Genomic DNA, 24,220 nt, shown 5'->3' with positions numbered 1-24,220 from the left:
TGTTCTCCGATGACTAACTAACCATGCTCAAGGGTGACCCCATGTCTCACCCGGCACTGATACTTTGAGAATGCTTGAATAATAACACTTTAAAACTGTATTAGCTTCAGACAACACTCAAATGACTAACGCACTGCTAAAAAAAAAGCCCTTAATCAGTCATGCGGTCCTCATTCATACTTTCTCACCAAGAAGTATATTCCAGACGTTACATACCCACGGGTCATGCACTTTTCATGCTCTTAGTTCTTACTCAGGCCTTAGTCATGTGACGCCGGTGGGCAAAAACACGCAGTTAAAGTCTTAAGGAGGAGTCATACAAAGGAAAGGACACAACTCAGTCATTTCCTCCTCATGCTTCCTTCCCTCTGCCTCCAGCTGCCAAACATACTTCAAACGACAAGGCCAAGTGGAGTCACTATGACCATAAACTTTGTAGGGAAATGTGTCAAGACCTCATCGGATTTCTGTAGTGTTGCTAATTGCAATATTAGCAATTTCATTTAAAAAAAATGACAGACAGACAGACAGACTTGTTTTTCTAGATGAGAAATAGTCCTGCTACAGTACTGGCTCTAACAATGTGTAGCTGTGACTGTGTTCACCCGTTCTTTGAGGCAAACAGAAAAGTTTTCTTCCGCTGCTGTCAGACGAAGGCCACAGGAAGCAGCCTAAAACAACCTTAAAACAATTTAAACTGAAAAGACTGAACTTTATCGAGAAGATGTGGCATACTCGGAAAGAAAGGCATGGCACTTGAAATGAAATGTGTGTGAATCGCTCTACATGCACAATAGGCTGAATCATCCAGCTGGGGTGGTCACTGACCCGTGGGGGCTTGAATGTTTTGCCCTGAGAGCTACCTTTACAAACGAAAAATGTCACAGAGTTACTCACGCTTTAGACTTGACTATGGGTCTGAAGCAGAGCACAACACAAACGCAGAAAATTAGTCCATTTCCCTTCCAATAACTGACAACGTCTGTCTAAATATTTGCGGCTTGTCATCAATGTGTTGGTAATAATGACTACTTCCATTGGGAAGTTGCCATCGTCACCGGCAGCTGTGGAATCCGCTCTCCTGAAACGGTGAAGAGGCCTGCACTCAGCCGAACTTTTTTCCCTCCTAAAAACAGCATCCTCATTTCATTACATCACGCCATCCCCGGGCTTCGATTTCCTCTCCTCCCTTTTTTCAGCCTGCTCCGCTCCAGCGTGGATCCCTCGCCGCGCATTGATTTTCCCATTCAGAGCTGCGCCTGCCTGGGCACCGCTGGTCGCCATTGTTTCCATCAGTGTGTCCTGCCGGGGTGATCTCACCGGACGAGCCCCTTACAGCCACCGCACAGACCCGCAAGCTTCATCAACTGTGCTTCATTACCGTATTGCAGGGTGTAGTTGCTCATCTGCACTGAGGGTTTGGGATTTAGGGCATTAGCAAACAACTTACACCAAATAAGTATTGATGATTCCGACTACTTCTACTGCTTCTACTTCTGTTGCAAACTCTACAACTACTACAACTTATGTGTTTCTACTTGTGCTACTTTAGCAGGTACTTTGATTACAATTACTACGTCTACTGCTTCTACTACTAGGCTACTGCTTCTTTTGCTAACTCATAGTACTTATCCAACTGCTGTCAGCTCAACATCTACTTTCTACTACTACTACCATTACTGCTACTACTCTCTAAAAGTTAATCTGAATCTTAAGAATCTTATATTAAGCAACTATTGTTAGCCTAACTACTACTACTACTACTACTACTACTAATGCTACTACTACTACTACTTTTACTACTTCTACTACTACTACCATTACTGCTACTACTCTCTGAAAGTTAATCTGAATCTTAAGAATATTATATTAAGCAACTATTGTTAGCCTAACTACTACTTCTACTACTACTACTACTACTGCTACTACTCTCTAAAACTTAATCTGAATCTTAAGAATATTATATTAAGCAACTATTGTTAGCCTTACTACTACTACTACTACTACTACTACTACTCTTTAAAACTTAATCTGAATCTTAAGAATATTATATTAACCAACTTTTGTTAGCCTTACTACTACTACTACTACTACTACTACTACTACTACTACTACTACTACTTCTACTACTTCTACTACTTCTACTACTACTACTCTCTAAAACTTAATCTGAATCTTAAGAATATTATATTAAGCAACTATTGTTAGCCTAACTACTACTACTACTACTACTACCACTACTACTACTACTACTACTACTACTACTACTCTTTAAAACTTAATCTGAATCTTAAGAATATTATATTAACCAACTATTGTTAGCCTTACTACTACTACTACTACTACTACTACTACTACTACTACTACTACTACTACTACTACTACTACTAACTACTACTCTCAAAAAAAATGTTAAGCTAGCAGTAGTGATTTACTGCACTTGGCCTTGTCTATTGAAGTCTCTGTGACAAACTACCGCTAATTACTGCATTTTGTACAGTAATTTCTCAACGATGCGGTAGGTCTTGGAATGGGAACAAAAGCGAGACAATGGCAACTGAGAAAAAAAAAAAAAAGCTAAGCTAATTGAAAGCACACTCACATGAGAAGGGAAAACAGGATATGTATGGTAAGGCTTAGCGGGCCGTGTTAGCATGTGCTAGGTAAACAACGCGGCGGCTGAAGTGGCATTTTTCCTGGAGGAAGTCTGCAATTAGTGGTTGTTTGGCTGGTCGGAACGGCACGGTTGTGGCTTGTTATCTTTGCTAAGTGCGCCAGGTTTCACTGTTTCCCGGTTCCTCCCCACAAAAAAAGGGAAGCGGTGTGTCAGTGCCAGACTTTACCTTCAGATTAGCATCGCAAGACAAATTAGCGCGCTAGGTAAACAAACAATGGCATCCTTTAGCCTTGCTTTCATGTTTTAGGAGATGGGACTGGGACAAAAGGGTTAGACAGTAGGCACACATCAATGTTTTCCCTCCGAATGCACATTTTTCTGCTGTTTGGTTTATGAAAAGGTTAGAGCGAGTACTGGAATGAGCAAGATCATTTTTTTTCCATTTGGATTCTATTTGAGACTCAATCAAAATGTCCCTCATGTGAATGTTACAGCATCTGTTGTATCATGGGAATATTGGGCATTTTGTCCAAGTAGGTTTCCAACTACTCAACAAACTACTCAAGAAAGTTTCCAATAATACAGAGAAAATAAGAGAACATTTTAACTAAAAAAATGTGCACACAAGTATTTGTCTTAGGGACCATTTCACGTTCCAACGATGGAAATGGGACTTGCTCAAAACCCACATTATGTACTGTACACATGCTTGACAGTTGTGGGACTCAACCCTCTTCGTATATCCCATCCTGTGCCTATTTCCAAAGCGGAAGTAAAACAAATAACTTAACAAATAATGTCAGACCGGAGAAAAACAGGTAATTTTTTTGGAGCAAAATCTTATTGTGTAGACTAGCTCTGGAGAAATCTATGACAACTTGCCGCTGATAACATGAAAAGCCTGATAGCGTAATCATCCATGAAGCACATGCACACTGCTTATTGGCGAGAAGATTGGAGATAATGACAGGAGCCATTGCGGCTAAATTATAGATAGGAGGGATAGCCAAATGTGGCGAGAACTGCTATCTCCGAGCCACCGTATGGAATAACGCTACTGTATATTGCTGCCTAAAGAGGCTTTCAGCTATTGACAGTCGGCTTCTCTCAAAGACTCGCTAAATTATTCATGCGCGTGCGATCAATGGCCTGGGACAGACACACTCAAGGCTATAGCTAGCTCTCCCAGCGTCATCCACCAAGGAGACTCCCGCGCGCTCATATCCTGTCTGCCATAATCCAAAAAGCCACTCGAAAAACGTTATGTCAACCGTCCCGGCGATCGTCCCCAGTGGAGCCCGGTATAGTGTTTCCAAGTCGCAGGGGGCAAATGTGGACTTGAATTTACCCAGCGTGCAAAGTTCATAAAGCAGAGACGGTGAAGTCACGGGGTAAACACTCATCTATACTTAATGAGGTTTGAAGTCTGTCAATTTGGCTAAAACAGAATGTGAAAAGAGAGCCATTATAAGGCCACGGATGCATGGCAAGGCAAGGCAAGTTTATTTGTAGAGCACAATTCATACACAAGGCAATTCAAAGTGCTTCACAGTTGCATAAATAAATAAATAAAAACATCAACATAGAATTAATCAATTACAGTAAGAGGCAAGAGTGTAGATAAAATACTTTCAGTTATATGCATTTTTAAGTCTTGTTTAGATTCGCTCTGTCTTGAGCACTATTCTTAAGTCTTGTTTTGACTCGCTCTGTCTTGAGCACTATTTTTAAGTCTTGTTTTGACTCGCTCTGTCTTGAGCACGATTTCGCTCTGTCTTGAGCACTATTTTTAAGTCTTGTTTTGACTCGCTCTGTCTTGAGCACGATTTCGCTCTGTCTTGAGCACTATTTTTAAGTTTTGTTTTGACTCGCTCTGTCTTGAGCACTATTTTTAAGTCTTGTTTTGACTCGCTCTGTCTTGAGCACTGTTTCCCTCTGTCTTGAGCACTATTTTTAAGTCTTGTTTTGACTCGCTCTGTCTTGAGCACGATTTCGCTCTGTCTTGAGCACTATTTTTAAGTCTTGTTTTGACTCGCTCTGTCTTGAGCACGATTTCGCTCTGTCTTGAGCACTATTTTTAAGTCTTGTTTTGACTCGCTCTGTCTTGAGCACTATTTTTAAGTCTTGTTTTGACTCGCTCTGTCTTGAGCACGATTTCGCTCCGTCTTGAGCACCATTTTTTCTTGCTCGTTCACACAAAGTTACCTAACCTCTGTTTTGTTGCTCCTTCTCCTCTGGACATCAGCATAAAATTAATCAATTACAGTAAGGGCAAGAGTATAGATAAAATTAATTCAGTGCACGAGTTTAAAGTCTGGTAGAGTTTAAAGTTGCGAAACGTCAGGGAACGTCCAGCTCTGCGATTGTAAATCTACCCGGAGGCCGCAAAATCCTGATGACATCATGCAGCCTGTCACCGAATGGGATCCAATGGCACGTAAATAAAGCTGTGCATGTTGTATTATTTTCAAGATTTCTGCAAATTACCGTAAACTTCCACATCCAGAGGTTTTGACATTTGAACAACCCTAAACAAAAGAAGACCCCATCAATACACATTACTCTGTTGTTTGTCAAAGGCACTGTTGCAGGCTTGCCAAAGTATGTTTAAAAAAATAAGTCAATGTTAGCCCCAAATTACACTTTCAATGGCTGCCTTATACGAGCATAAACATGTTTGTTTCGCTTGCAAAGTCACCATTGTCTGAGCCGTCTTCCCCTCCTGCCGTCTGCCCCTCTGGCAACAGGCAGCCGTCCAAAAAGGCTGCACTGAACTTGAACTTGTAGCTGCTTAAGAGAAATGTTTCTTTATAAAGTCACCCTATTTGGAGAAGTTCTTACATCTACTAAGTCTGGGGTTGTTCCTTCATTTAATTTCGCTGCACTGATCCCCGCTGTTCATCCTCTTAAGCTTCAAAGACAGAGAGAGCGGGAGAGAGGGGGGAAAAAAAGAGAAATTGGCTACATTGGGAGTGAGTGTACACAAATCGACCCCGCGCTTGTTCAGGAGAATGTTGGGGGAGTGCTACAAAGAGGAGTGGGCTCTCTGCGAAAGGCTGTTTTTGAAGGATTATTGGCTCCTCAAAGGACATCTGTCCATCTCCACACAGGCTGATTAATGACCTGGCTAACCCCGCACTCAATGCACGGCCACAGCAATCTAATTACCCGGAGAGGGACGCACATGCTCACTCTCCTTCTGTACCCCGACTCTCTCTCACACTCTCTTTGTCTCTCTACGTTATGTCGTTAAGAAGAATATGCAGAAATATGAAATTAAAGAGAAGGATCAAATAAGATGATTGAATAAAACTTTTATGATACACAAAAATTGGGGACATTTAATCTTAAAAAAATGTCCCAAAAAAAAATAAAAAATGTTTCAATACAAAGTTTAAAGATCTGCACAGTAGGGGATCAATAAACTAGTGATTCTGGTGAACCAGGACTCGAAGGACGCACCAGTTGAGAACCACTTCAATGGACTATAACAATAAAACACAAAAAATAATTAATAAACAAACTAGATTTCAGAGACAATAACTTTTGTCATGATACAATACATACCACGGTACAGAGGGCTCGATACTTGAAGTATTGTTGATTTGTTATTATAACAAAGTGCAATATTTTATCCTGAATGAATTGAATGGGAAAGCACAAGTTGACTTTCCAAAAGTTATAAATTAGATATACAAATGGCAGAGATGGAGATGGAGGAGACATTTTTCAATCAATTGGCACCAACACATTTTAACTTTAATTATAATTATTAGGGATGTAACGATGCATCAAGCCCCTATTCAATTTCCAGGTCCCAATTTCAATTTCTTTTTAACATAATGAATGACTCATTTAAGAACCAAAATATGTTTATTTTATTTTAACATCTGCAACTGTAACTTTTATCTGAGTGAGAGAACTGTACATTACAATAAAAAATTAAAAAGACATTAACTAATCATTTTCTTTAACTTTGATTCTTTTATTTAAATATATATATTTTCAATCAATCAATCAATTCACATTGTAAGCTGTTAAAGAAGGTTTACTTCGCACATCTCTTTGTTTAAAACAGGTGCGTAAGAGAAGGCATAGAGGCCAAACGTAGAAAAGGAAAAATCTCTCACACACTGTATACTTGCAACACCAGTGTTCCTTTATTCATGCAACGTTTCGGCCAGTGGCCTTCGTCAGGCAAAATGTTTTTTGTGAATGAGAAGCCATCCTTAAATAGGGTGTGACCTGCACCATAAAGGAACACTGGTGTTGCAAGTATACAGTGTGCGAGAGATTTTTCCTTTTCTACATTGTATGCTGTTGAAATAGATTTTCAATTAATCGTTACATCCCTAATTGTTGTAATTTTCTAGCCAGTCAAAATCAGATGAGTATGAAAAATACTATACTGTATATATATATATATTAGTATTATCATGTAAATCTCCCGTATTGTTAAAAAACAAAACCACAGTTCTTTGCTTCTCCAAAGTGAACTCTGTCACTAGCCTCGCGAGAACTGCCACCTGCAGTAGCCTGGGTGGTAGTGGATGCGAGGCTAGCATAGCACCCAAGGCTCCCGTTTTGACCGTATTTTACCCCCTTTGGAGCTTGTTTGAGGTGATGGAGTAGTTCGCATTGGGCGCCGGGAAACGTCCCTGATTTTCAAATACAAAACTTGGAAAAATATGATACAGACCTTGACCGACATATTGCAAAACAACAACCTTCCCAGCCTTACTAACTAAGCAACTTAGTGGGAACAAAAGATCTGTTAGAGTAAACATCAGTGCAATCTTCCAAAAACATTTTGTCAAAGAGGAAGTCAGCCAAAACCGCTCCTGCTGCTCTACAAAGAAAAACAAAAGTCTTCCCCTTCTCTTTCACCAATAAAACACGTTGACACATCTAGATTGAGCGAAAAGCCAAGAAAAGCTGGGGGTTTCAATTGAACAACATGGCTGTCGTGCATAATGCTCATCTCCTCCGCGGCAAATGATCGAAAAAATATGAAAAAGAAAACCCTCCAAATGAACAGATTACTATGCAAGCGATGGCGTGCTCGGATGATTTGTGCGTGCCACCGGGGAGTTCTCGCTTGTCGCTACGCCGCGGACATCCCTAATTTAGCCGCGATGAAGAATTCCACTCCTTTTTAAAACCACTTGTGATAATTGAGCCTCAACGATTTGGAGAGGGCGCCGTGAAGTGCATCTCACTCATCGCAAAATATAAATTACGGGAGCGATCCGCGCGAGCTCGGGATCCTTAGCCGGGTTTCGAAATGAGGAATTAGAAAAAGGAACAAGAGGAGCATTTTGGTGTGTCGATGTGATTAGTATCGGGGGGGAAAAGAAAAGACGGCCATTAGCGAACCCTTAGAAATCTGGATTTTATGGCGAAATCAAATCCCGGATGTGATCAATACGAGAAGGCAGAGAGCGTCAAATCATTGAAGTCCTTCGGTAATGCGCACTGACGGGGATAGACCAGGTTTAAGAGCTACTTTAGGACAGTCCAGTCGATGGCGATTTGAACAGCAAGAATATGGGCGAAGATGTGCCAATGTCAGTCAGATGGAAAACTTACCATTCTTGCTGTTGTTGTGTCAATTTGTCAGGAGTGGAAGGGCAATCGCAGGGCAGTTCCAACAGGGATACAGACTATGAGCTAGTTTGATGAGTTTGACAAGAACATAGCAGGAGGTTTAGTCTATTCCGGAGACCTGTAGCCAGAATGTGAACAGGTAAAACCCAGAACAGCCCACATCAACCCATCTCACCAAGTCATTGGCCAGTCCAGTCAAATTTCGTACTCGTGTTCAGATTTGAGGTCGTACTTTTCGAGCGTTGCACGGTGAGGCTCCCCCAGTATATCGCTGACTGTTGTGCTCTAGTCTCCTGAAAGTCAAATCAGAGATTTGTTTCAAATGTTGGGGAGGATTGTCTTTTTAGACGTTTGCCCCTAGACTCTGGAATGACCTCACTCTGTCCCCCTTTGTTGCCAAAACAGTGGACTTATTGACTTACACTCAGTGATTTATTGTAGTTGATATGAAAGAACAATATGAATAAGGTTTTCATAATACTTAGTAGATCAAATTGAGCCCATGGATCTGTGGACTTGGAAGGCGTGACTGAGGCAGAATTTGAATCACTCCGACGCCAATTTTTAGGAAAACAAAGCAAGTATTCCAACTGTCCTCGAACTCTGAATGGAGCCCGTCTTTTCCAGCTCGATCTTTCTGTTCTGCTCCTATCATAGCCTATGATTAAATGCAAATGTATTAAAAGTCCAAGTGTTAAATATTTGACAATGCACAATGTTTTTGTCCCACCCGTCTTAGTCCAAACAACGCAAGGGTGTTAGCATAGGAAACCGTAAAATCAGCCATGTTTCTTCCTGATTCGCCATAACTCGAGCTTAGTTCCTGCTCTAGACAATGCGGAACATGCCGGACATTTCATTCCCACCCGTTAAACCCAAAAGACACACACACACACAAAAAAAGAGAAGAAGAAAAGCCACCCATACACTCCGGCTGATTGAATTAGTCTGATGGAGGAACAGCAGGCTTTCAAGACAATATTTTCTTTGCAGTAAAAAAGGGAAACGCTTGCTTATAGTCCTCCCAGTGCAAATATCTGGCTGAGGGTCAGGTCTATTATTTATCCCTGGAGGAATAAAACCAGGGCCAATTTTTTTTTTGGGGACTTTTTCGGTGAAGCAGCACTGTAGAAAAACAAGGAGAAATGGAACAACAGTGCAGGCTTTTACAAGGCCTGGAGGCACTGCGTTCATAAATCACACGGACGCTGGTGGAGATGTGTTGGAGATGGGATGGTGCTGAGAGAATTTGGACTACACAAAAAAAATGTGACTGCTTCTTTTGTGGAGAATGGAGGTATAAATTTAAAGCTGGCATGCGGGGAATATGCCTAATTGCGGTTTCTTAGGATTTCTTGCATTTCTCATGCTTTGAAAGAAGCTCCTTAGCATGGACCAACTTACTTGAGGACAAATTACCAAAGAAAAAGGGTCCTTTATGTAACTGTTCTGATCTGGGGTTGCTGCAGTTGGTCAGGTCAAGGTTCAGCAACACTATGCGCCCAAAGAATGAGATCAGATGACCACCTAAACATCCTGAATGACCAGGTTACTCCAACGGATTTCGCCACAAAGTCCAGATAATAAACCCATTGAGAATCTTGGGGATGTGCTGGAGAAGGCAGTGACTGTTTTGTGTGGTGACTTATATCTGGGTCAGGCAGTGTATGATCTGAATTTACTTTCTATTTTTTTTACTTTTTATTTTATTTAGATTTACTGTGGTCATCTGTTCTGGATTGGTTTGGAAGTCTTTCTGCTCCTAATATTTCTGTATGTAGGGAATGAAAGAAGGAGCAGGTAAAGTTTAGAGAGCTGTGGTCAACTGATTTCTAACTTCCCGAATGCATTTCTAATATCCCGATTCTTTACAGGGATAACTTTATAAACACATTTCACGCTGTTTATCATTAAGCACCCAAACTTGGTGATAATGACTTCCCAGATGATAAAATCTTGAAGTGTAAGCTCCACGGACCCAGTCATTGTAAGTGAAGGAAGACAGTACGACAGCGTGCGCTTTCCGGTGGTGGTCCAAGAGGATGGATGGTGTTTGTCAGTGTTCAGTTTGACTAATGACAGGAGTGAGCATCGCCTCAGAGAGCTGGAGGACAAACTAAGAACGCTCCTACTGTGTCCAAGCCTCCACCAGTCGCCTCGAATACAGCTCACGCTGCAGACTCTGACTCACCTCCAGCAACACAGCTGCGCGGCTCGTACTGTATCTACCTAACAACGGCCTCGCTGTAATATCCAGTGTGTTGCTTTCTCTTCACTTTACACTGCTTTCCTACTCCTATTACATTCCTACTTAAAAGAAAAAGTCTATGTATTTGGGTTATCTGTCATTTTTCAAGGCAAGATGATGTCGAAATTACAGAGAAGACAAGAAAACGGAAATCGAAGTGTGTGTTTTGGAAAATGTCTTCATTCCAAATAGTCAACCATCTACTCTTCCCATTATAGTCAAAACAATACAACGGTGTTTCAGAAGGAAACTTTGAAATCTGCCAATTTTCCGACTATAACTCTAGCTCGTCTTCGACAACACAGCAGCGCCAGACTTTCTGCAAGATATCAACTATACCTTGACATTCATATTGACAATTTAACAACAGCGTACATTTGTAAGAAAAATCTGCTCCAGTAAGTCAAACACCGATGGTGAACTTAAGTCATCTAAGGCAGCGTCTCTTACCTGTATCCACTCCTTGTTGGAGTCCTCGGCCGGCGTCCAGGCGTTCTCGTAGTAGTTGAGTCGGGAGCGCTCCGCACTCCAGCTGGGGTTGTACTCGGAGGAGGCTACGATCTGGTCCGATGTGATCTCGCCTGATTCTATCCCCAAAGGGTCGCTGCAGTCGAAGTCTGGAGAATCACAGCAGAGAGGAGAGTGTTCATTTAATAGAAGAAATCACGCCTTTTCTTGTTATTTTCTTTTACATCTTTCTGTGGAAGCTCTCTTTCATCCAGTATCGTTCTATTTAATAGGCATTCTAAATATCGTTGCATTTGGCTAATTGCAGCCATTCCAATAGCGATATCGATTTGTTTGCAATTAACTGTGTGTCCCGACCACCTCCTTAAACTGTATAACCCGAGGCATGCCGTGAAAGAAACAAAACACCATTCCAGCAATGTTTATGAGGCGCAAACATTAAATCATGAATTTATAAAAGTTGCGACTGCATAAAATATCTTCTGCACGCACAAAAATGATTCTCCCGAGTCCTGCGGCAGAATCTTTGGGGACGGGGACAACGCACGACAGGCACTCAGCGCATCAGCCACGCTTCACTGAACCCTCCCCACTTCCTCACCGAGGCCTTCTGCATTAAGACTCTATAAAACATTCAGGAGTTGACGACTATATTAGGCTTTCTCCGTAGTCATTTCTCTTTTTTTTTTTCCACCGTCCGCTTATGTTGCCTCCGGGTCCCCGTGGGAAGTTTATCTTTTTCGCACATGGTGACTCGGTTGGTCTCTTGGGGGACCTTTAGGTACGTTTAGTATCTTGTTTTTGGAGGCTATATATCACGCTCAATGGGAATACCACCAGGGAAATGCCGGGTCTTTGCTTGTTTGCGTTGACATGGGGCAGTCATTCTAAGGCATCCCGGAGCCCCCTTTGGCTGCAGGGAGCAAACTGGGTCAGCGAGGAAACGGGTGGGGGGTGGTAGTGGAGGTCAGACGGCCCGACACCGGCGCAGGGTATGGAAAGAACGACGTGACCTGGGGGGTGCGGAGGACAGGGGGAAAGGACGTGTGTGTGAGAGCCTGCACTTGCGTTTATTGATTATGTGGTATTGTTTCGGCAGATGGCGCAAATGGCAATAGAGACAGTTTGATAATCCGAGCTCAAGAAGCCAGACATTGGGCAAGTTTTTCAGGTCAAAAGTTAAGTAATTATTTGGAAGTTCTAAAGATACCAAGGGTGTTGCACAGCTAGGCCAAGATATGTATAAATGTATCGTCCAGACTGTCACATTAGTTAATAGGCAGTTACAATTATAGCATGTCTTGCTAGTTAAAGGTCCTGTACCAGATTTAAAATGATCAGTTAATCAAAGCTATAGCAGATTGTATTAAAGCTGGCTGAATAACCCAGTACAAGCCTGTGTAATATTTTGCAAACTTCTTAACATTCTGATACAGACTATTAGAATTTCTTGGCTTGCTAGCTTATCCAGCGTTGTCTTAGCATATGTTCGGTAATGTTGTTGATGACAGGGTTTCCAACACTGTAAGTAGAATACTGCAAATATTTACAAATTCAAAAGTGCTTTTTAAATCACGCTAAATGTAATCTGGACGACCACACCTCCGTCTGCACCTGAATATGGAAAACAGACGGAGCGCATGGAATGAAAATAAAACTGCGATGTAGCTACAAGTTATGAGCCGCCACAGATGGTCCGTCCATCTGCCTCACAGCCAACGCTCCGCTGTCGCTGGCTGCGTTTTTGTGCTTAACATTGTCTGCCCGCATATGTCCGCCGTCATCTCCGCACTTTCCATGTTGGTATGCTGACATAAAAGGCTAACTGTCTCGCACCTCTGTCACTCACCACATCCACCAAATAAGGGACGTTTCTAGCTTTGATCGTTGAGGCCTTAAAATGCATGATCTTAAAGGACCGAGGCCTCACTCTTTTTCTCGTAGTGGAATAGAATTTGTTTCGTCTTTCGATGTATTGCAAAAGTTGACATTTGTGAACATGCACCAAATAATAAAGCCTTTTTATTGATCATGAACTAAGAGGCCAAGGTTTATTATGTATGATGACAGTATTACTTTCTGAAAGTTGCAAAAGGTAAACTCATTGCTATGAGGACATTTTTTTTCCCTCACAGATATCCATTAGCATTTACCTTCCATTGCAAACACAGATGTATTCTTCCCTTTAGTATTTACATCCAACACATTGTTGGTAACTTGCTATCCGCCATTTTTTTGTACAAGACACAGATAATCGGCCATAGGAATAATACAAGGGGCGGAAAAAAGGATTTAAAGGCCAATTAGATGCAGCATGTCAACAGTACAGTATTTCTGCCATAGCATTGCTTCTCTTAGCTTATGCTAAATATAAAAAAAAAAGCACAAAGCAATACAAAGCAATTCAAAGCAAAGAACATTATTTCCTATTCATAGTCCGCTTTTAGCTAGAAATGGCCCAGTAGGGAAAAAATATTCAAAAATCAAACTTGTCAAACTTTTGCACTAAGCTCCATATCTTTAGCAAGTTAGCTAGCAATACAAAGGCTGGGTTTGTTAGCCTCTAAGGGGCCTGTTTATCTGATCATGTGGCCTAGCAAGCGAAGCCAAAGACTGATATTGGCTAAGATAGCGACGTGGTATGTGCATGTGGCGAGGGGGCTGATTGGAGGGGAGGAGAGCGAGGAGAAACGGAGAGAACGGGGTCCGGAACAAAAGACAAGGCGCTCCTTTCATCACCTTATCACCTCTCATCAGCAGTAGCTTTCAGATGGCGTGTACCGTTAGCTTTAGCGCCCGAGTGTGGGGGGGGGGGGGGGGGAATCGGCGGTGTATTATGCATAAGGGGGATTATGAATGATTTAGATGGTCAAAGGGGGAACGCAAGGCAAAGTTTGGAGCCTTCCGGCGGTGATGTAAGAGCGGGCAAGTTGGTGACAGGATGACAGAACTGAGTGGTTTTGAGAGATAAGTCGACTGATGTAACGTGATTGTAGATAGGGGATGAAAGGCATGTAGTCATTGAAGTAGCGATACTAGCTTGGTGATATGACTTCGTTGTAGACACATTTTTCTTTTCAATTATGTACTTAGCGTTTAAAATGGAATGAGGTAGCTACAGAGGGCTCGATGTCAGGGATATTACACATGCATGAGGAAGGTTTGGAATGAGCTTGAACCACAACTAATACTTCAGGCGTAAATTGCTCCCTTCTTTTATTGTTTGGAAACCAGAAAAAAGCATGAAGCATTTATTACTCCAATCAAAATATTAGCACATTTTTGGCTAGTTGGCAAGAGTTTATGCCAAGAACTGGTGATAAAATGAGCCTGGACAGAAATGGGTTGATCCTCTAAGCACCTGTTCACTTAAAACGCTCAAGTTGTTTCATTAGACACAACTGTTGATTATAAAGAAGAGCTCTGTAATTTTGTATAATCAGTAAAAAAGAAAGAAAAAATGTGGAAACAAGAGGCTAATTCAGCAGGAAGCTTGAAGGACTGGACTGCAGTTGGGACACTGCACACAACAGACTCATTTATGATATTCCCAAACAGTAGACACCACAAATTCAAAGCATTTTTTTTTTTTCAATCTGTCACTTTCAGTCAATAACTTCATCTTTTGTGGGGGTTTTTTTAGACAGTTTGCTAAAGTGGCCCGTAGCGTCTTGCTCACTGGAAACATGGCTTAGGGGCAAGTCGGCGGAAAGCAACCCGATATGACATCAACACTCATCACCGAGGCATTACTCACTGTGGGGCCGTTTAGGATCCATCTCCCCTGTGGGCTAATCCTCTACTTCTTTCTTTTTTTTTTTTGTCGGGGAGATGATTAGACAATTCGCTGAACTTCATCTATCTCCATTAGTTTTTCAAAAGAACGGCGGACTTTGTGCTGCGCGTGAGCGGGGTGGTCTCATCTATCCGACAGATTTATGGCGGTAACTGGGCCTCGCCTTGCGCGTAATGAAATGTTTAGTTGCAGTTTTGTGTGTTAGAATGAGGGGTCGGGGGGGGTCAGGGGGGGGGGTCGGGGGCTCTGACGACGTAGCGGCGCGTTAACCCTGTAGGGGGGTAAAGGCCGGGTGTTGGCTTTCGCAGTCTGACTGGAACCAGGGATTGTAAAACAGTCATTGTAAACTGTGGGAGGTGTTACAAAAAACAAATATCGGCCAAAAAAAATAAACAGTGGTCGCTTGAAAAGAGAATCTTGTCAAAAGTTCATCTAGATTTTTTTAAACTTTGTACATCTAGATATTTGGATTTGGATAAAATGTCAAGAGCGGTTTTAAGATTTTCTGTTTAGTTCATTAGAAAGGAAACTTGGGAGTGAGAGTGGTGGTTGTTGAAGAGCAGAGAGACATTCAACAAATTGTCGGTGCCGGGATGCATGACACGGAGGCATGGGCAAAAGGCCCAGCATATGTGTCACAACCTTGACCACTAAGCCAGGGGGTAGACTAGTGTATAGCACTGTTATACATTGCACTGTATACTTGTCTTTCCGTTTTATTGTGTATAAATAAATGTGATTAAAAAGCTGTAAATGTGACTCAAGCTTTTAGTTTTAGTTTATTTGAAACTAATGACATTACTCAAGGTTTGTTCTAGGGCTGCTCGATTATTGAAAAAATAATAATCACGATTATTTTAGTCACAATTGAAATCACGATTATTCAAACGATTATTTGTTGCCTTTAAAAAAAAGTCTATCTTTATTTTATTTATTTATTAATCAAAACACTATGATGATATTTTATGTTTTCTGGACGGTCATAAAAGCACAAATGATTTCAAGTACACCTTGATTAAAGGTCCCTGTTTCACACCTGCCCCCTGCTGGCCAGCCCTCACACCTGCACAAGTAAACTAAGCCTGATGACATCATCACACAGTTTGTTTTTATGTCAGACAAAAGGATGAGCCGTGGCACGTGAAAAGCGAAGGGAAAATAATCCCAGTGGCCTGAAAAAAAAAAAAAAAAAAAAAAAGAAATAAAAAAAATGAAATAAATGAAAAAAATAAAAATAAAATAAAAATAATTATAATCGATTTTTTTGCGATTATGCTAATTTTGTAATCGTTTACTGTTGTAATCGAAATCATAATCGAATTTCGATTAATTGCACAGCCCTAGTTTGTTCCATACTAAATACTATAATAATGTTGCAAAACAGCTGGAATTTACGCCTGGATTTACACATATTTTTGCTCAGACATTGCCCAATTTTGTTTGAAAAATCCTTTGTTTCCTTCATTCCTCTGTTTAATATGATGTTCATGAATCTTTAGAACTAACAAATGCATAGCTTTGTTTTGTGTGAGTCAATAATAATCAGCATTAGGGCATTAAAATGGCCGATAACCCTGTTTTTTTCGTGTCAGTTGTATGCAGTTATATTTTTCACAGTACACTCGGGGCTCAAAGAACAGGCTGGGGCGTCCGAAGCGACCAAGCAAGATGTTGTTTTCTTCTTTTTTTTCAATAAACTGCTTACTTAATTTGTTCATATTGTATTCCTCATCAAGTTTCTCTTTCTCTCTCTTTGTAGTTGTTGTATTATGGAGCTGCTGTGACCAAGCACTTTCCCCGGTGGATCGATATTGTTTGTCCAAGTCTATCTTTTGCTGCTTCAAGGCAAAATAAGCACTGCATTTTTGTTTTGTTTTCATGCAATTGAAATAACAAAAGTTTAAAATTGCGCTAAAAACAAGTGAAATAAAAAGAAAGTCATTATGCTGTAACTATGTACGTTCATCTTTTTCAGTGGGTGGATTATATTTCTCCGATTACTCAGAGCGAAGAGGCAGGAGGTGTTTATTTGAAAACTCCTCAGCTCTGTTTAACAAGACAATTTGTCATAATCAAAACAATACCGGCTGTAGATGCAGACAACATCTGCTTCTTACTTTCTGCGTTCTGTTTATTGGCCTTTTAATTCTTCCTGAAGGGCCCCGTGTAAAGTTTCTAAATAGTTCCCCGCTGAGAGTTCTCATTTCATTTAATCTCTCTGCAGTCTCGGCTGTAAATAATTATATTAGATAATCACTACTGTAAATGTGGCTAAATAACAAATATGTACACAACAGAGCAGTGGTTCCCAAACTTTTTGCAGCCGTGTACCCCCTGAAGCTTTGGGTGACGAGGCGTGGACCCCCTTCTTTCACGCGATTGAACACTGGGATGTAATTATATATTTATTTCCTCCATTATTACAGTGAACCCAAGCAGGTTTTCCACTTTCATTATTTTTTTGCTCGTCTGGGTGATTAAGGCTATTAAGAATGTGTGAACACAAAAAATGATAATGAAAATGCCACTTTTTGATTATTTTTGAAAACCAGGCTGTTCGTGTGAATGGGTAAAGCTGAGTGTTTTGCTTTGTCCCAGTGGACCAGGACTCTGCTGCCTTTGTCACTCACTCTGAACATCAGACTCTGCACTCTGGCCCCGCCCCCCTTAGTCGTGCTGTTAAACCACCGGTGCAAATTCAAATGCGCTGGTTTAAGCCATAGTTAAAGCAGTACTAAGTAACTCTTCCCCTTAGAGGCCATAAGCGCAACTGCAGGTGTAGTAGCAAGTTACGATTTTTTAACTTATTAATTGTCTTGGAGAGTAAATACGACGCCGACAGGGAAGGCGAAGGGAGAGAGGGTTACTGTGCATCCAATTATACAATGGAAATATTTTTTTTCACTCAAACTTGGCTGTAAATACTGTTTAAAGTGACGCTAGCCCGCAGTTAGCTTTGCCCATTAGCCTGTTAGCTTCTTCTTCGTGATTTTATTAATGTGTATTGGTGCAAACATGGTTTTCTGTCCAGAGACACCAGGGGGAGATGAAAGACCCTCCAATCATCCCATTAACACTTGTATTACCCCCACAGGGACTACGGAAAGGATTTATTAAGGTAAACACGTTACTTAGTACTGCTTTAAAGATTATGATTATGTATACGCAGGACATTATCATCTTTGCACGAGCAACTGTACATCAGCTCCGAAATTTAAAAGCCACCGCACGGGTTTAACGGGTCAATATCGATCAGATTATGATAAACCTTTTTTTTTTTTCTCCAGAATTTCTTTGCATGTCCCCGGGGGTACGCATACCACAGTTTGGGAACCTTTGCAAAAGAGGAATATGGCTTTGGCTCTAATACTTAACGCTGCTAATTTCAATTACGCACATGTCTGGAATCGGAAAGTAATGTTTGGGAAATCTGCTCCATTGTACAGTCAATAAACAACAAAACAGTCTGCAGCTAAAAGACTTGTAGTTGCTGACAAAGCCTCTTAAGGTGGGAGGCGGGACATCCTCAATGCTAAAAGCTTTAACCTTTGAGCCTTTTTTTTTTCAGTACGGTGAGATATCATTTCCTCTCGAGTAGATAATGTTCTCTTCCTTAACTGGACTGTGGTCATTGTGTGGTCACTTTGTTTGGACAGCGGGACTCACCCTCGGGAACAGTGCGTTCTAGGACAGTGAAGTTGGCCGAGAAGCCCTCCTTAGCGATGGCGCTGTCAGTGTTGATTGTCAAAGCCAGGATGCCAGTGTAGGAGATGATTCTGCCCGGGGTGTTTTGCCCACAGTATCTGCCGATGTACGGGCCCACTGTGGAAGAACAAGAAAGAAAGAAAGAAAAAAGTGATGAGCTGAACATTTTGGGGAATAAAGGCAAATCATTTCAAGCTCACATTTGTTTAGATATCACCGTTGAAACCAAATCAGATCTGATGAGCAAAAAGGTGCCTGAACTTTGAACTCCTAGAACTCCTAACTTCCACAAACATCAAAAGCTATCTGTTCTGGTTCCTTGCAATTCCAAAGACTGACCTCAAAACTAGCAAAACAGGCACGCACTACCACAACAGGACCCCACACAACAAGCGCGGGTGAAGGTTAGCTCAGAGCGTGTGTTTGTTTACCGCCCTAGTGTCACATCACGGTTGACCCCCCTCCCGCTCCCTTCCTCCCCCCCCGTGGAGGCGTGAAAAGTGGAGAGTCGGTGTGGCATGGTCCTTGTTTTTCAACCGCAGCCGTGTAATAAAGCGTGAGAAAGAGAAAGACCCCCGTATTCACATTCCAAGGCCGGGCGATCCGTCCGCGGCGGAAAGGAAAAGGCACGGTCCAAGTCTGTTTGCCGATCGTAAATTCCTAAGGGACGTTCTGAGTTTTAGTGACTCGACGAGGAGTCGTTTTTTTCGGTGGAGATTGGAGGTAGGCAAAGTGGTCAAAACAATGGGTAGTAAAAGAAGAAAGAATGGCGCACGGTCTGGGAAGCGGTACGCCAAGGATGGAGGGGGTATAAAGGGTTTAACAAAATGATCATGGCCTTCAACACTCCAACACTTTAGAGCAGTGGTGGTTGATGAATATTAACAATTTCCCAGCAGTCATTTTTGGCAAATGGACCGGCCGGCAATTGTATTTTCAAACCAACCAAATGAGAACCACTGGTCTAAAATGCATTGCAACAGGAACAGCAAGTTTTAAGACAACCAACATTCAGATGGCCTTGGATCTTTCTTCACCAAACAACATCCCACGCTTTCTGATGTGGAACAATTCCTCTTCCACTGCTGGACTGTAGAGTTTCCACATCCGGTTCCATATTGTACCAATGTGTGAGCGAGAGTTCTATCCTTGGAATATGGAACGCTCGCTTTTCTTATGTTGCTAATGTTTTAACCCCTTAACCGAGCACATTTTCTCCAGTTTGGCTTTACCCCAGTCCAAAAGCTTCTGGAAAAAAGGTGTGAAAAAGCAACACAACTGAGACGAAAACAATGATGGAAATGTGACAAAAAAGTGAGAAAACATTGATGAAAAATGGACAAAAAAATTACAAAAATTTGACCCCCCCAAAAAAAAAGACAAAAATGTGAGAAAAAATTACCAAAAAAAAATGACAAAAAAGTTACAAAAATGAGTTGAATACCCAACAAAAAAATGATCCAAAGCATCCAAAGCATTTCCACGGTGCAGTATGTGATTTCGAAACTCCCCCATCCTTCGCGGCGAGTCCAGTGTGAAGGCGGACGTGGGAATTACGCATTGGGCGAACGCGGTGACCCCGGCCTATCCCGGTGACGCGCGCTGCGATCCGTGAAGCTCCGTTCGGCATGCGCGGACCTGAAGCTTATCTGTGATTAAGAGCGCTGTGACCAGTGGAGAGTGACAGCGCCGGCCTGGCTGTCATCCCGACGTGCAGAGTCAAGCCCCATGCATCTCAACAGAAGAGGCATGAGGCCGGATCGCGGGCTCCCAAGGGAACCCCAAGGAAACCAGGGTGCTATGTATGGGGAGATCTACATAAAGATGGTTGCGCTGAATGTAATCGATCAAAAAGGGCATTGACTTTAACAGGTGTAGACCCATCGAAACCCTTTTTCGCCAAAAGATTTGACCACAAAGGTTGACCATATCTAATTATGAGATGGACACAGTGATAGAATGAACTAAACCCTTCCCTTTGTAACCAACTCCATGTTTACCTTCAGCCAATGCACAGCCGTGGCCGCATCTTGTTACTGTAGAAAAGATGGCGGCGTAATAAGATCCAGCATTAAAATTCATTGCCCGCATTTGTCCATTTGCTGTAGCGGGGAGGAAACGCCATCCCCTGCCTGAATAATGCGCGTCAGCTCTATGAAACTTTAACAACCTTTCCTTTCTGACTGCGTTGGTGCAGTTGGGTTTGGTTTAAAAGCGTTGGCGCGACGGTCCCTGGACATATCCCACCTCTGGGTAACAACGCCCGCAGACCCCCCGGCTAATGCACCGCCCCATCGATCCACGGGCCGTTCCCGGGGACGAATTATATTTACTTTTTTTACGCTGGTCTGTCACCCATGAAAACACGAGATAGGTGCGAAGTCACTCCCGCCAAGTCACGTCTTGCCCCCCTTCGAAATGTACTGATGGAAATAGTCCCGCTGGTAGAAGAGTATGGATTTTACAGGGGACATGTTGTTGTTATGAAATATTCGAAAATGTACCTGTTCTAGTGTTGAAGAAATGTGCTACCGAAATAAAGCTGGATCGGATACAGCAGAAAGCGCTGGCAGATTTTGCACTTTAATCACTTGTCAGATCTCCAAAAATTAATCTTGTCCCTCCTTTTCTTTTGGAAGGAGATCACGACCAACCAAATGAGTCCTTGGAGCACTTTGTAAAGTCGGAGGTCAAACCCTTGCCAATCCTGTGTGAGAATATTGAACTCCGGGTAAACCGGCATGAAAGAGCGAGCTGATTTACACTTCAACCTTATCATTGGGAATGCCAGCGAGGTGAACACTGATGCGGCGCGGCTCCAAAGCGCGGCGCTAGATAAAAATTCTGTCAATTTTGCGCGGCTGACGGGGGGAAGCGGGGCCCTTTCATCTCGGTTGGAATAGCCAGGAGAGAAAGCGCCGGCATCGAGAGGTGAAATCGCGGGCTGAGTTCAAAGACTTGTCTGGAGCTGCGGAAGGGGGCGGCTCTTTTGAAGCGCTCTCCCTCGCTAACCCCCTTTTGGATTTTGAACAGCTTTGCAAAATGATATTTTACGGAGACTTAATGTACGAGAGCGGCGCAGCGAGTGCTTAGTGTGGGCGGGTAAAGGGTTGGCCGAGAAAGGTTGCTGGTTCAGTTCCCCCAGCATTTTTGTTTCCTTTCTTCCACTTTGCACACACTGGGATATGAATGGAAGTGCAAGTGTCCCTCTCAGCCAAAGCTCGCCACTCAAAGACGCGTTTTACTCAGAACTCCGTGATGATGATGAGCGACTAATGTTGCCACAGCTGCCTTGAGGTAGAATGACGGAAGCGAGGCGGCCAATGTGTGCCATTCCCCTCTCCACACTGCAAAACTCAGCTTGAAATAAGTTAAATTGTCCTTGATTTGAGCAACTCATTTCAAGTTTTTTTTTACACAAGCAGTACTAAGTAACTCTTCCCCCTAGAGGCCATAAGCGCAACTGCAGGTGTAGTAGCAAGTTACGATTTTTTAACTTATTAATTGTCTTGGAGAGGAAATACTACGCTGACAGGAAAGGCGAAGGGAGAGAGGGTTACTGTGCATCCAATTATACAATGGAAATACTTTTTTTCACTCAAACTTGGCTGTAAATACTGTTTAAAGTAACGCTAGCCTGCAGTTAGCTTTGCCCGTTAGCATGTTAGCTTCTTCTTCGTGATCCCATTAGTGTGTATTGGTGGCTCCGGACCGGTGGCAGTCAAGTTGCAAACACGGTTTTCTGTCCAGAGACACCAGGGGGAGATGAAAGACCCTCCAATCATCCCATAAACACTTGTATTACCCCCACAGGGACTACGGAAAGGATTTATTAAGGTAAACACGTTACTTAGTACTGCATTAAAGGGGCCAGATGCAAGTTAGCCATTTTATACTCACTACTGCCACCTCAGGTCATACGTGTAACTGCACCTCCTATGTTAAACTCGTGCATGACGGCAATTCGGACCCGAAGTAACACCTTTTTGAGTGACAGTGCAGGATTTTAGAGGCAGTTCTGGTGAAAAGGTCTGGGCTCGTTCTACACATTAGGACATGGCTGGAACATGTAAGGGGAGGAAAATACACAATTTTAACATTTTTAAACTCTGTATAGTCCCTTTAAATTAAGAGAAAACATTTCAAGTAAAATAGAGATTCCTATTTTATCTAATTTCAAGCAATTAAATGTGTTTTTAAGGTCAACTTTATTTCTATAGCACATTTACAACAACCACGGCTGCCCAAAGAGCTTATTTCGAGAGAGTTTTACTCATTCCAAGATGACTTTTTCACTTGACAACATTCCCACAGGCGAGGTTGGCTAAGCGCCTTGCCCAAGGACACAACTGCAGTCTGTGCCTGTGGGAGCCTGAATTCTAACTGCCAACCTTACAGTTAAGAGACGACCCCACTATCTGAGCCACTGACACCCCTGGATTTGATCTTGATACTGTTGTTGCCTCCACTGTCTTACTATAATGGAGCTCTATGAATGTGCGAGCTCGCCCACTCGCCAAGAGGTCGATGGTTCGATACCCCTGCCACTGGCAATGCATCCTGCTCCTGTGTTCTCGGGTATTTGACTGTGAGAGTTTGTCCAATAAAAGTGAGTTTGGTGGATCAAACTCTGCTGCTTCTGGTGATGCATGCTAACATTTTTTTATTCTCCTCTTTAACACACAGGTTGAGAGAAGAGTGTGAGAAACGCGCTGCTTTCGATATTCCTCACCTGCAGATGTTATTCTGGCAGCCCAGTCCAACCCCTGGGTGAGCCTCATGTATAAGCAATGAATGCAGGTTTTTTTTTTTTTTTTTTGACAGGGCCGTGGACATTAATATTCCATAGCAGGAGCGCGTGTAGGATTGTTGGGGATTTGTGAGGGTTATAGGATGTATCGTTATGGAAACATGTATCTGCTCCCCCATCTCTGTCATACATTTAAATAGCTTTTGTTTGTGTGTCATGTGTGGTGTCAAAATAGCAAATTCCTTGTAGAAAGTCAATACATTCAGATATTAACTACTACTGCTAATAATTTAATGTAATGCGAACAGCTTATTATGTGAGTCAGGGCTTGATTGAGATGAACCTGAAGGCCTTGCGAGTCATCAAGACCAGATTTGGACATCCCCCCTGAGACCCAGCGTGCATCACTGGCCTACATTAGCTCCCTGTGCTATATTCTGTTACAAATCCGGCAGAGACACGGGGAGAGGACGGGTGGCCAGCTTTTGTCTGCTTTTTCCACATTGTTTCATTGTTTTCAGCTGGACTAGTTTTGAGTTGAAGATGTCTCTTCTCTCATCAAGAATGCTTTATTATTTCCGAAGTGAGACATGCAAAATCAGCAGAAGGTACAATAACAACATGTGCAATAACAACGTGACTGTAATCAGGACTAAAACTGAACTGTTGCACATTTTGAAGTCACTGGTGTTGCTGGTTTTGCGATGTATCGTGGCTTCTTGCGATATGGATAATGCGTCACCTAATATTGCAAGAATAATTTGATGACGTGGAAGGCTAACGTGACTAGCTTTTGAAAGGCTTTGGTAAATAACATGCCTGGGTGACTGAGAGCTCATACAGTTCCTCAACTACATGACAGTCGGGGGTCATTTCCATAGCATTTGCTCATGAGCCAAACGATTAGCAAGTGGAAAAGTGGAGTCATTTGTGCATTTTTAGTGTACGTGGTGCCGTTCTCAATTTCACATATCAGACTTAGGGTCCTAATACTGGAATAACGGCAATTTCAAATGGTAAAATAGGTGC

General features: G+C 42.3%; 1 protein-coding gene across 2 annotated transcripts in view; it reads right to left on the bottom strand.

Annotated features, from left to right (window-relative positions):
- Positions 1-24,220, bottom strand: part of nrp1a (neuropilin 1a) — a 117,638-nt gene that overhangs the window by 41,734 nt on the left and 51,684 nt on the right. For both annotated transcript variants that reach the window (XM_079575918.1, XM_079575919.1), the window contains exons 5-6: positions 18,403-18,558; positions 10,923-11,089 (exon numbers count right to left, since the gene is read on the bottom strand). In XM_079575918.1, the coding sequence (XP_079432044.1) occupies positions 10,923-11,089; positions 18,403-18,558 (323 nt within the window). The remainder of the gene's footprint in view (positions 1-10,922; positions 11,090-18,402; positions 18,559-24,220) is intronic.

This window comes from Gobius niger, assembly GCF_951799975.1.
Source record: "Gobius niger genome assembly, chromosome: 18".
Classification (NCBI taxonomy): domain Eukaryota; kingdom Metazoa; phylum Chordata; class Actinopteri; order Gobiiformes; family Gobiidae; genus Gobius; species Gobius niger.
The sequence above is the reverse complement of the archived record's forward strand: the minus strand, read 5'-3'. Positions and strand labels throughout refer to the sequence as shown.